A 14,198-nucleotide genomic window follows, 5' to 3' on the forward strand; every position below is an offset into this window, starting at 1 on the left:
GCCTGTTTGACTAAAGGTTGTTTTATGGTAAGTGTTCGGCTGCTGACCATTCTTGGAGTAGGAACAGTTCTTATGATAGCATTGACTATCTATAGAAGAACTGAGTCTGTTTAAGCCATAGGGGCTGATCCCGGTGCACTATGGATGCGGAGATCCATGGTCGCCGGTAGCGATGGTATTGTGGCTAAAGTGACACAATACTAGTACTGGTTAAACCCAGGAACATCTCATATTTATGAGCAAGAGACCATGGTATACTTCCATGGTCTAAGGGACCATGGTATACCTCCATGGTCTAAGACACCATGGTCTACTTCAATGGTGTAGGGACTACCTCCTTTCAATAGGACGGGGAGGAGTGTAGTGCTCGCGTACAGTCTGGTACGGCCTACGGGGCGATAGCCTGAATCCGGAACACAGCAAGAGTGATTTCCCTTGGCGCGGGCAGCACGAAAAGACATTGCTGGTGTTGCTAGTCAATATTATTTGGCTATTGTCCCGAACAGCATAAAGTACAGACTGATTCCACCTGGTAAGTTTCCCCCAGTTACAATATGCATGAGGGAGTGGAGAGTATATAATATGTAACATATGGTAAAATCAGTAAATTAGAATATAGACACAGCAAACATAAAATTCTACTGAAGTATTTATGTGTATATTAATTTAAACATATTTATTTTGAAATTTACATCAAATCAGAATTTTACAAGTATACATATATCACACAAATACCAAAGGGATTAGAATGAAAGAAAACTTACGTACATTTTTGTAGTTCTTCTCCCTAAAATGTGTATATATTGTTATCAGGTCCTCAAGTTCCAATGAAACAATTTTAATTTTAGGACAAACTGAATAAACCAGTTCTAATTTTGGCCCCTACTTACTGTGGTAGTATGGTGGACGGAATGTATGATCAGCAGTTCCCCACCGTGGGGGAAATATCACAAAATCTGCTATGGCAACACCTGGTTTGGTAGACTGGCATGTTAACACAGTGAAAATAGATGGATCCTGAAATCATGAAAAAAAATTTTCATTAAAGAAATGAACAACTGTTTTAAAATTTATCTGGGCATGAAAAACAATTCCAAGTTTAAAGAGTATGCCATCTGACAGCTTCAACACATAGTCTGAAGACAATCTATCTACAAATTTAGTTATGAATCTCTTAAATAAGAAAATCATCAGCAAACATTCTGAAGTTACATGTCAAAGCATGCTTTTTATATGCAGCCAAGTACCATGAATAAATCTCATAAATCATGATGATGTGATGTATGTTAATACATGTAGCAAGGGGAGCATTATGACCAAAGGATCGTTCTACCATTAAGGTAAAATGTAATCCATAGGACCTGAAATATGATTGCTGTATAGTTTTTAATATCAGTTAAACTATAATTGCAAAAAGGATTCCTTACATGTGCTACATGTTCCCTGTGTGGAACTGAAAACTACTCCATAAGACACTGATTGTGAGTTTACACTTTTTCTTCAGGGGTGGGGAGGGGATGAAACTTTACACTGACAAAATTTAGGTCCTATGGCGACTTTTCCAGCTTTCAATAGTAGAAGAAGACCCTAGGTGCCCCTCCAGGAATTATTTCAGGCATAAGCCAGCTGGTTAGCTTCCTCAACAAGTTTTCGAACCAACATCATCAAAGGGCAAGTCCATGACCTTAACCTTTAAACATGTTTTGCTGATTAACTGGCATGAAAAACAATTGCTTTGTCTGAAGAGCAAACTTGATCAACAATCAGGTGTTTCCCTAATGAGCTAGGTAGGAAGACAGACAGGTAAACAGAATTTTAAAAGTGAGGAGGGAGAAGTCATTTGTTGGAATATATAAGCTTACAGCATGATCAAAGGCCACGGCATTGATCACCATGAAGTTTTTCAGGTTGTACTTGTATGGTGTATAGTTACCATGCCATGCTACTACATCAAATGGTGAATGGTCCTGAAAAAGATCAAAGTCAGAAATAAAACATGCATTTATCCTGAAAAAGTTAAATTTTGCTGGCATTAACCCTTAACCTGCTAAATTTCTATAATGAACTTGTCCATCTTTCAATTTGGACAGTGCCATTGACTGTTTAAAAGGGTGCTTACTAAAAAGATACTAACTGAATGGTGAACAGTGCAGATCTTGATCAGACTGCACAGATGTGCATTTATCTATTTTATTTTGTTGGGTTTAACGTCGCGCCGACACAATTATAGGTTATATGGCGACGTTCCAGCTTTGATGGTGGAGGAAGACCCCAGGTGCCCCTTCATAGAACCACCGACCTTCCGTAAGCCAGCTGGATGGCTTCCTCACATGAAGAATTCAACACCCCGAGTGAGGCTCGAACCAACATCGATGAGGGGCAAGTGATTTGAATGTGCAGGCTGATCAATATCTACACTGGACGCAAAGGCAGAATCAATCAAGTCCAGCATGATAATGGTTAAATTTCAATAGTGTTGGCTGAAAAGACTATTTCCTGGGGACTTTAATTCATGGCTTTTAAATTTTTAAGATAAAATAAAATTGATCTGCACTTTCAACCAGAAATATTTTTTATCATGATTGTATCATTTACAGTTTTAATATCACAGACTGGTAAACAGACCTGTAAAGCTTGGAAGAAATGTCCCTGGAACTTGCTGATCACCTTATAACCCTTCACCTCCTTGTCCTCATACCAGGCTTCAGGTGTGAGGAAATCACGGGGATTGGCTAGACCATTAGCACCTGCAAATATATTCTATACTCTTGTTTGTTTTGTGGAATGCTGTGTTTCAACAGAATTTCAATAAAGTAATGGAAGTTGATTACACTGAGATCCTTGATTTCTTACCCGTGTGATCGTGCTGTCAGTAACCAAGCTGGAAGACTGTCAACATATAGACAGTTGTATGAATCAATATTGGCAAAAAAAAAAAGAAGCCTATTTAAGATTGTATGCATCTGCAACTGTCTGTTATATTTGGGTTCTTTTTTTCTGAAAGGCCTGTTAACATAACAGTGTATTTAGGAAATGTAAAAGAAATATATTATTTATTTGTTTGATACAGGTTTAAAGTCATTTTCAACAATATATAAATTACCGGTAGATTATAGTGGTTAGTTAATATAACTAGGATAATAGTCACTGTATCAAAACTAACTTGTTCTCCAAGAATAACTGACAACTAGGTAGACAATGAATGAATTTTGTCAAGTGAAAATGGCACACATTTCCGTTACCCTGAGACAGACCTTTTCCTCTATTGACTGAGCTAACCTGAGGCAGGCTCTACCATAGAAATATTTACATGACAGGTAAATAAAAGACAATTTTACAAAGAGGGAAATGTTTTTAAAAAAAGTTAAAAACAGTTCTAATATGGTCAGTACAACAAACCTATTGGTCCGAGATCTGGAAGCTGGAAATGCCCATCAAACACTTCTAACATGTACCCTCTAGTTGGCCCCGACACTGACACATTGAATCGCATACCTTGCTGAAAATACATACACATCCTTGGCAACATTAATACTCTTAGGTATAAAAAGTCTATGACATTGTGACCTCCACTTTTGAAAGTCTGTTGAATGTTGGCTGTCAAATTATGTCATTAAATATTACATATGTCTTAACAGAGCAAGAAATTTTTCAGACTTAAAAGCCATTCAAATAAATCATTCAATAACAGAATGAGGACAGTCTCTGTGAAATTTTACACACACATGCTCGACACTACAGTTAAATTTGTGGTTCATGACAGTATTTTACCCATGCTTCAAATTCTTAATTTAGTGTCAAATCTTCATTTGAATAATTAAGGGCTGTAACAACTGTGTTTCCACTTAGTGTTATTCTAAAATATTAAATCAAACAAATATCAACATATCCATAATTTATTTTCTGTGTAAATTTCAAACCTAAGTGAGTATATGTCAGATACAATATTAACATGCTGAATTTAGCACCCACCTGTATGACACAGATTTCATTTGGCTCCACCAACATCCTTCCAAACTCTGTTGTTATGAAGAGATTTCCCTGCTGTGGCACTGAAACATTTACATGTACTACACCTTACAAAATTATATCGACATTGCATTATTAATTATTGCATTTGTAAGTGGTCTTCCATGGGTGAGGCGTTAGTCACCTCCCTATAATTATTATACTGACACTGCATACCAGTATTTCTGTGGAGGGTCACTAAAAACCCTATAATTGATATTGTTGTATCGACAACTTATTTTTAGCCTACTATGACATGAAAATCCACTGATCCTCCACAGAAATACAGGGGGTCGTCACTTGACTGCCTTTTATCCAATGAAAATGCTTGTCAAAGTTACAGTCCTTTCAAGATCAGACAGACACTAAAAAATATATACAGTTCAATCTCTCTACAGCGGCCCTCTCTTAAGCAAAAACCTCTCTATAACAACATCATCAAATTTTCCCTAAGCTGAAATATACTATCAAATTTACCTCTCCAGAACAACAACCTCTGCATAACAGTCAATATTTATATCTCCCAAAGGGTGTTGCTCTACAGAGGTTGTACTGTACACTATATATCAAAATACACTGAACCACCATTTTGAAGCCTTTCGCTCACAAAGTGGGCTAGACGTAAAACAGATGTTTTAACGTCTTAGTTGAGTTTAACTCAAGTGATACAACTTAAACCATTAATCCCATTGCACACTGTATGAAGTATTCAAATAAAACTTACCAATTAAAAAATCTCCATCTGCACTGTAGAAACATCTGGTATAAAAGAAAGACTACTATATTTATAAGATAGATATAAAGTTAATATACCAATTTGGCTTTTTTTTGCAGTTGCACCAATCCACTAAATGAAACTACAATGAATGTACGAAATTCCAGTTCTTTGTAATCCATAACAAGAAGAATACTCAAATTTATGTTGGCTTAAATTGAAACGGGAAAAGTGAAGACGATCACCTACCCAGTTAACCTTGTCTTCCCCATGTATTGTAAAAGCAAATATTTTTGCCTAGTTAAAATTTCATGAACTTGAAATTTTGAGTATGTATTTAAATAGCTATGCAGGTCATACAATTTCTATTGTTAAGAGAAAACTAACTCTTCTTCTTTGACTGAAATGATACCTTATTAACCTTACCCTGCTAAATTTCTAAAATGGACTGGTCCACCATTCAATTTGGACAGTACCATTTATCATTTGAAGGGGTGTTCAATGAAAATTTACTGACTGAATAGCAACCAGTGCAGACCCTGGTCAGTCTGCATGGACGTGTAGGCTGATCTTGGTCTGCACTGGTCACAAAGGCAGAATGACTTGCTGACAGCAGGCTAAAGATTAAATAAAGTTAAAACATATACATCACATATACTTCATTGGCAGGTACCTAAATATGACATGTATAATTTCTGATAAAGAAAACACTACCAGTACATACTTATTTCCCATGGGAGAGTTACATGTATACATGTAGATAGCAGCACCATGTCTGGACATAGGATCCCCAGCTCCACAGACAGTGGACAATCCCTGCAGAAAAATAGAATTGAATTTCAGCCATCACATCAATTCATTTAACGAAGACTAGCAAAACTATTTTCTGTAGTTATGGTTTTATCTGCATACACAATAAAATAAAGAATAACGAAAGGTTTGCTACCACCTTTTGAAATGAAAAAAAAAATGCAGTCTTTGTTAACAGGTGTTCTTTTAAGAAATGTTTCTGTATTTATATGCAGTTACATACCTGTACAAAATCTTGTGTTTTTTCCTTCTTGCTTGGAATGTCGAATGGAAGCCATCTCAACTATAGAGTAGGAAAACAAAACTGGTTTGTTTGTTATACCAGTTATATGATTTAACAATTTGGTTTATACAGATATGCTTCAACTTGTGGGAAATAGTCAAAGCTTCAGTCCAGTCACTCTCAGAGATTATTAAACTAAGTTCAGACACTTGCCTAATCAATGCAAGCTGCAAGTTTGACATTGGTAAATTTCAAAACTTTTTTCTCAAGAACCAATCAAACACTGGTCTGTAAACATAGTTGTATATGACTAGGGCCAAGCACCGATGCATAGCACATGGTTTACATAGATTTAACTGATAAATTTCTTATGATTTGCCCATGACCATTTTCATTTTCCCGCAACATTTTACTCTAAGACAAATAGCTCAAAACCAACACTTCTGGTTACAAGAATCAGTAGGAAATGGTACAGTAGGAAATGGTACATTGTTCAAATGATTACCCTTGGAAATTATCTGGACAAAAATATGTACACATCTGACTTTGTAACACATTTAAAATTGCATTATCACAATTTTATCAAAGAAAGTAGGTAAAAACTCAATTTTATTTGACTGATTATCTTTTGTAATTTTAATAAGGCTATCTTTGAGAACTTCCCTGACTTTTTCATGACAAAACCAGCAGTTTTTAAATTCCATGACTTTGAAGAAAAAAATTTGTCCATGACTTTTCCTGGTCTGTGTGAACCCGGATTCTGAAGACTACCTGTTGTACTATCAGTCTCACAGTAGATAAAATGTAAAATGTAAACAAGACTCTGATGTTACCTGGTTAGGGTTTGGATGGGCAGTGTGCCAGTCATCAGTCATCTGTCCTCGGTCTGCCTTCTCAAATGGTTTGTGTACTGCTGATGGCCTGATCCTGTATAACCAGCTGTCAACACAAGTTTACCACTGGTTAGAGCTTATCAAATATTGGTTTTGTTTTCTTGGTTTTTAATCAAGTAAAATCAATAATTTTACTTATCTGGTGATATTACAGCTTTAACCTTTAGCCTGCTAAATTTCTAAAATGGACTGACCCATCATTCAATTTGGGCATTTCCACTTATTATTTGAAGGGGTGTTTACTGAAAATTTTCTGACTGAATAGCGAACAGTGCAGACCACGATCAGACTGCACGGATGTGCAGGCTGATCTTGGTCTGCACTGGTCGCAAAGGCAGAATCACTTGCCGCCAGCAGGCTAAAGATTAAAGGTCTCATGTGCCTGTGCATGCATTAGTTTAGATCTTTAGACACAGGAAGACACCTAGGTAGAATGAACAACCATCTGCAATACATCTGATCCATAGCTTCACCACAACTTCCAAACATGTAATAACAGTGGAGTACATGGGACTTCAGACACAACGCTGCTTGTCAAGCCATCAAAAAAATTATTTACCCGGATGGGATTCATACTTAAAAACTGCGGATTGGTAGACAAGCCTTGTGTTTTCATTTTTTTTAATTTCATAATAGGTTTAAGCCCGAGAATGATTTTCAAGTGACTTTCACAATATGTGGTATCAAAATGAAGAGTACTGAACTTAAAGTAACGTATTACCTTCTTTCATTGGCTTTCCGAGGAGCTGTAAAGGCTGTACCAGACAACTGCTCCGCGTATAATCCATAGGGACACTTCTGTGGGTTGTTCTAAAATTAAAATACACAATAATCCTTTGTATGCTTTAAAAAGATAAAGTGAACTTTTATTTTGCAACAGTACCAAAGCAATGTTCAGATATAAAAATATTTTCAAGAATAACTTGTAGATTTCCAGGAATATACAATATTGAAACATTATTTAAGAGAAAATATTGAACAAAGTTCATTTTACATTTTAAATCATTTAGCTTGTATAAAAAGTCATCATTGCAATTAAACTTATTGTACCATACCACAAATCCCCTTAAGAGTGAAGCCTCATGGTCTATAGATATAAATGTATATTATCTCACCTGTCTTTTGGGTAAAGCTAAAAGCTCTTTACATATCCAATATGAAAAATAAATATCATCTGTTCTTGTGGCAAATTTAAGCTACATGTAATTTACATATCTAATATAAAGTAAAATCCCACCATTCTGTCCTTTTAGCAAAGCTATAGAGCCTTCAAATCTCACCTGTCATCTAATATAAAACCAAACCTCACCTAGTCTTTAGTTGTAAATCAAATGTCATCTGTCCCTTTGGTAAATCTACAGGGTCTTTTTACATCTAACATAAAATCTAACCTATCAGTGGTAACATAAAATCAAATCTATCTGTGGTAACATAAAATCAAACCTATCTGTGGTAACATAAAATCCAACCTATCTGTGGTAACATAATCAAACCTATCTGTGGTAATATAAAATCCAACCTATCAGTGGTAACATAAAATCCAACCTATCTGTGGTAACATAAAATCCAACCTATCAGTGGTAACATAAAATCCAACCTATCAGTGATAACATAAAATCAAACCTATCTGTGGTAACATAAAATCAAACCTATCAGTGGTAACATAAAATCAAACCTATCTGTGGTAACATAAAATCAAACCTATCAGTGGTAACATATTATCAAACCTATAAAATCAAACCTATCTGTGGTAACATAAAATCAAACCTATCAGTGGTAACATAAAATCAAAGCTCACCTGTCCTTCAGGTAAAGCTCCTGGACACCTAGGATCTGATGAGGCAAACTCATTGCCAAACCCAGACATATACTGCAATTAAACAATTAAGTCCATTTACTGGCTTTAAAATGCTTGATCCATCTGGTAGAAGTAGCCACAAATTGCAGGTAAACTGTGGAAAGTAAACTGCATCACAAAAAACTGGTACTCTCCCACGCATCGGTCGAATATTACAATACATTTTCATGTGTGAAGTAACAGTAGTGTATTCTCAACACTGATAAAGAAGCGTAAAACAAGAGGGCCATGAAGGCCCTGTATTGCTCACCTGACCTATTGACCTAAAGATCATCAAAAATAACATTCGGACCAAGTTTCATTAAAATATGGTCATAAATGTGGCCTCTAGAGTGTTAATTAGTTTTTCCTTTAATTTGACCTAGTGACCTAGATCAGCAAGATTAACATTCTGACCAAGTTTCATGAAGATACAGGCATAAATGTGGCTTCTAGATTCTTAACAAGCTTTACTTTTGATTTGACCTGGTGACCTAGTTTTTGACCCCACCTGACCCAGATTGTAACTTAACCTTAACATCATTAAGATTAACATTCTGACCAAGTTTCACAAAGATATGTTCATAAATGTGGTCTCTAGAGTGTTCACTAGCTTTTCCTTTGATTTGACCTGGTGACCTAGTTTTTGATCCCACTTGACCCAGATTCCAAACTGGCCTAAAGATCATCAAGATTAACATTCTGACCAAGTTTCATGAAGATACAGTCATAAATTTGACCTCTAGATTGTTAACAAGCTTTACATTTGATTTGACCTGGTGACCTTGTTTTTGACCCCACATGACCCAGATTCGCACTTGACCTAAAGATCATCAAGACAAACACTCTGACTAAGTTTCAGGAAAATACAGTCAAAAATGTGGCCTCTAGAGTAATAACAAGCTTTTCCTTTGATTTGACCTGGTGACCTAGTTTTTGACCCAAACTGACCCAGATTTGAACTTGACCTAAAAATCATCAAGTTTAACATTCTTACCCAGTTTCACAGAGATTTTATCATAAATGTGGCCTCTAGAGTGTTAACAAGCTTTTCCTTTCACTTGACCTGGTTACCTAGTTTTTGACCCCAGATGATCCAATATTTAACTTGTCCAAGATTTTATTGAGGGTAACATTCTGACCAAGTTTCATTAAGATTGGGTCAAAATTGTGTCTCTAGAGTGTTAACAGTCAAAGTTGACAACGGATGACGGACACAGGGCGATCAAACTGGGTAAACTGCAACAGAGGACACTATGTGACTAGATAGATACATATACATATCTATATTTATGTTTTTTTATGTGTCTTTTTTTTTTTTTTTTACATATAAGTTCTTGAATTTCATCTAAAAAACACTTAAAACAAAAAAAAATCCCCTCTATCATAAAAATTTTCCCCTCTATCATAGCACGTGACAGATCCCTATGTCTTCATGAAGCTTGGTCAGAGCGTTTATCTTGATGATTCCAAGTTCGAAACTCGGCCATGTGGGGTAAAAAACTAGATCACCACTCAAATCAAAGAAAAAGCTTGTTAACACTGTAGAGACCATATTTATGACCCTATCTTCATGAAACTTGGCTAGAATGTTTATCTTGATGATTCCAAGGCAAAGTTTAACAGGTGAGCAATATAGGGTCATCATCAACCTCTTGTTTATCATATAAACGATGCCTATGGGCCAGTCTGTTCACAGCCCATGCACAGTTTAAACCATACTGTGAGACTACTCTACGTCCATTCTACAGATAGAGGAGCAACTTGGACAGTAAAAGTGTCCCCACATCTGATGTTCCCAAATATAATCAGATTTTATTTTATTTAGTTGTTTCATGCCTTTGGAGTACACAAATTAATTATTTTAGTTAACTATCGACAATTTTTCGTTATTTCATTAATTTTGCAAAGATAGCTGTAAATCAGCGACAGATACGTTACACTGTGAATTTCATTCAAAAAAACTATTTTAATATAACAGTTATAACAATATTTGTGTCGGTTATTTACCTGTCCAGACTAAATACTCTTTATAGTTTAATAAGAAATGAAGTTAATAACTGTTATTTATATATCATGATTGATAAAATAAATCAAATTGTATGGAAAAACTAATTTAATTTACACAAATATCAATTATCATAAAACGCACTTCAAATTGGATTATGAAATAAGATCTACGTCATTATGTAGATTAAACGCACTTGAATTGATGAGGGAAAAATACTACATGAACAATATAACTGTTGGTTTTTAGATATATCCGAAAATACAGTCTTTTTGGTGAAAATAATCTACCCATTTCGTATAAAAGTATCTGTCGCATTTTTAAATTGATTAATTGGCGTTACATTTGCTTTATATTTCATACATTCTGATATGATTCTATCTGAAAATAAAGAAATATAACACAAAATGTATATGTTTTGTATAAAAAAAAACTTTAACTTGAACATCTAACATAAAAATAGAAATTGTAACGTATCTGTTTTATTCATTATCTATGATGTCTTATTAACTCCAGATATCAATAATAAAACCGTAATCAACTTTTTTCTAAAACTTTAAGTTAAGGTGATGATTATTCAAACAATTCAAACATTTTTACACATTTATAGCACAGTCGTATAACGTATCTGTTGTTTGTAACGTATCTGTTTTTAATACGTTTTCTCAAATGAAAAATATGAAATCTGGACTAAAAGTTAAATACTTTAACTCGGATACAAAGTTAAACACATGTTCTACTACACTGTCCAGTAACATTTCTAGATAAATGCAGTATAAATGTATGCTGAATGAAACACTTCGTAACGTATCTGTTAAAAAGAAATTGAAACACGGTGGCAGTTGAACATCATCTTATTTTATTTTCTACAATATGTTTTTTTCGTTAATAAATAAATATTATTTTGATAATCATATCATTAAACATTCAAACTGTCAATAGTCGTTCCGGAACATGCATTACACACCTGAGTATTTGAGGTGAATAGATGTTGTAACGTATCTGTTGTCAAAATTGCCGACACAAAATGTACGTGGTCAATATACAAATGATTGACACATATTGAAAAAGGCGACGTTTTGTTCAAGATATATATCATTAACTAATCATTTGAGCATAACAGTTTAATAATTGTCCAGATATTTAAATTTCAGTACCATGCAATTTAATTTAACCCTAGATCGCCGACATAGATTTTTGATCTCATGTGCATGTGTAAACGTCTGATTTCGAAAATTAGTTATCTCTAGTGGACATTTCAGTGCGATTTTAGACACTATAAAACATGCCTACTTCATTTTGAAAGCAAAATAATGATAATACCAAACAGTATAAAAAGTTGAACTGTGTCGACATGTTTAAATTGGAGTTGATCCTCTATCTGTAGAATGGACGTCTAGATCATTATTAAATGAAGACGATCATCTGTGTAATTCATCTGGATAAACATCCCAAAGGGTGTTGTATTTTGCAAATCGGGGGTATTTTTTTATTGGCCATCTTGTCACCTTAATGAAGTGGTGGCTACGCCCATGCAATTGCCTATCTCAGTAACCAATCAGATTCTGTAAAATTGTCACACCTCCACGTGAATTTTCCCTTTTTCAAAGACTTTAACATATTCTTAGATTGTATATACATAGTGAAAGTGATAAAATCAAACATTTTTTACCGCAATCACAACATTAGCAATTGTAAAACAAGATTTGAACAATGACATTGAAACGTCCTGAAAATAGGTCATTTCTGTTTATTTTTGTGAAAATACTTAAATAGCTTACTCAGAATTGAATGACAGTTGAAAATAACAAATGAAAACGTTAGAAACAATGTGTATAAAACGAATATTACAGTCATTTTTGAATGATTGCGATTAATTTGCAAGTTTTCTTTTAAAAAATACCTTTAGATCTTTCGTCATGATTGCATGAATTTCGGCACGTTTCGGTTGATAATTTTCTTTGGATAGGTTAAAAATGTCCCAGTCTAAAAAATTTTCCTATATCAAACAAAATAACATATTTGAGGTTCTCAATGCTGGCAAATATATCCATAGAAATATTTAATGTGCTTGTTAGTATCTTATATAATTTAATTTCAAAACCTTTACAAGAATTTAAACAATGTGAAACCAGTCCATTCTGACCTTGACCTTTTACTTGGAAAAACAAAAATCACACCTGTCAGTGCATAATTTGTTGTTATCTTGTTAATTTCCTCGCAAAACGGGATGCGTTTTCATGCTTTTGTACTGCAAGAACCGTATTTAAGTAAGTACCATTGCATCATGCAAGTGCAGCATAAATTGCGTTGTTAAGTTGGAGTTTATTTTCCAGAACTTTTTTGCACTTGTAATCAAGTTTGCACCGAACTGAACTGGATTCTTTAAACATTAATGAACTGACTTCTACTTCCTAGTAATATGCAAGACCTGCGCTGTAGCATCTTCTAGTTGACTTGTAAAGTATGCAAGCATGTACATACAGATAAAATACTGTGAAAGAGTCCTTGTATAAAAGGTGCCACCTCTCTAGTCTAACTCAAACTTTTAGAAGTGTTCAGAACGCTACGGAACTTGGCTCCAAATAAAAAGACAGATACATTTCTGAAGAAGTACTCAAACGTCTGTCCAGCAAAATGGCTTGATCCAGCCATATTAAAAGAAAGTTGCCATTAATAGAAAAGACCTGTAATTTTTAATCCAAAATGTTGTATCCAAGTACTGGTACACATTCGGATACTGGTTCACATTACTTTTATGTGATTTTTTTCTAGTTTGCTTGACAGATTTTGGTTAGCCTAAGATAGTTCATAAAATTACCACTTTATTTATCATTAAAAAATTATAAGTGACATTTCTTTTGATTAGAATATCTTGGCGGTAACTCACTAACTGATGCCAGTGATTGAATGAACACAGTCATGTACTTTTGTCGTCAACTCTGTACTGTATTCTCTTAGTACTTTTACTTGTGTTACTTATAAAATAGCTAGAGAAATATCATTTTAATTTAAATCTTTTTAGTTTTCATTATGAAATTTTAAAAGGCAGCAGCTACTTCTCTCTTTGCCATTGGAGCCTCTCCAGTTACCCCAGCTATACTTAAATACTTTAAGGGTGACAGCAATATCATTTCTGTAGAGTGATTCCTCGGTGTATTTCACCACTTTTAAGGAATTACAGAAAAATTGCATAAAACATAGATCTCGTATATTAGAAGTGTCAATGAGCATTCAAAACTTATTTTTGTTTTTGAAATTCAAAACGACTAATAGTTTTTCAGTTGAAAAAGACCAAGCTGCATTGATATACCAGTAATGATCTCTTTACATCAGTTTCAATATATTTGGTAGAACCACAATGTCACAGGATGACAGTTTAACTTACAGTGTAATTCATGTTGGACAAGACATGTCACAGTGTGAGAAATAAGTGCAGCCAGGTTGGAACTCAAACATGGGGTCTGGTGCTGTGCCACTGCTTTACCATATTAACTACTAGGCTGCTTACATATTCTGTTTATAATAAAGCCTTATACTGTGACAAAGTAACATAAGTTTCAGTACTGATTCTGGACAAATATACTTGGTAACTGGTTACTATCTAAAACTTGAATTTCCATTGCAGGATACATGTGCCTTTTCTGGTTTTGTACAAATTAAGACCCTACACTGACTTTGGCACTTCAGCCAAGAAAGTGGGT

General features: G+C 34.6%; 2 protein-coding genes across 32 annotated transcripts in view; one reads left to right on the top strand and one right to left on the bottom strand.

The window, feature by feature from the left end:
• Window positions 1-12,611, bottom strand: part of LOC123550861 (homogentisate 1,2-dioxygenase-like) — a 29,936-nt gene extending 17,325 nt beyond the window's left edge. The window contains exons 1-12 of one of the 2 annotated variants that reach the window (XM_053540224.1): window positions 12,398-12,611; window positions 8,448-8,519; window positions 7,371-7,459; window positions 6,590-6,695; window positions 5,757-5,816; window positions 5,448-5,539; window positions 4,733-4,767; window positions 3,973-4,052; window positions 3,400-3,499; window positions 2,626-2,747; window positions 1,863-1,967; window positions 891-1,017 (exon numbers count right to left, since the gene is read on the bottom strand). In XM_053540224.1, the coding sequence (XP_053396199.1) occupies window positions 891-1,017; window positions 1,863-1,967; window positions 2,626-2,747; window positions 3,400-3,499; window positions 3,973-4,052; window positions 4,733-4,767; window positions 5,448-5,539; window positions 5,757-5,816; window positions 6,590-6,695; window positions 7,371-7,459; window positions 8,448-8,519; window positions 12,398-12,415 (1,006 nt within the window). In that variant the 5' untranslated portion in view covers window positions 12,416-12,611. The remainder of the gene's footprint in view (window positions 1-890; window positions 1,018-1,862; window positions 1,968-2,625; window positions 2,748-3,399; window positions 3,500-3,972; window positions 4,053-4,732; window positions 4,768-5,447; window positions 5,540-5,756; window positions 5,817-6,589; window positions 6,696-7,370; window positions 7,460-8,447; window positions 8,520-12,397) is intronic. The other variant, XM_053540223.1, reaches the window with a different exon arrangement.
• A 22-nt stretch (window positions 12,612-12,633) lies between these two features.
• Window positions 12,634-14,198, top strand: part of LOC123550860 (mitogen-activated protein kinase kinase kinase 15-like) — a 93,601-nt gene continuing 92,036 nt past the window's right edge. For all 30 annotated transcript variants that reach the window (XM_053540192.1, XM_053540195.1, XM_053540194.1 and 27 more), the window contains exon 1: window positions 12,634-12,764. The gene's annotated coding sequence lies outside the window, so the exon portion shown is untranslated. The remainder of the gene's footprint in view (window positions 12,765-14,198) is intronic.

Source organism: Mercenaria mercenaria, chromosome 4 (assembly GCF_021730395.1).
Source record: "Mercenaria mercenaria strain notata chromosome 4, MADL_Memer_1, whole genome shotgun sequence".
Classification (NCBI taxonomy): Eukaryota; Metazoa; Mollusca; class Bivalvia; order Venerida; family Veneridae; genus Mercenaria; species Mercenaria mercenaria.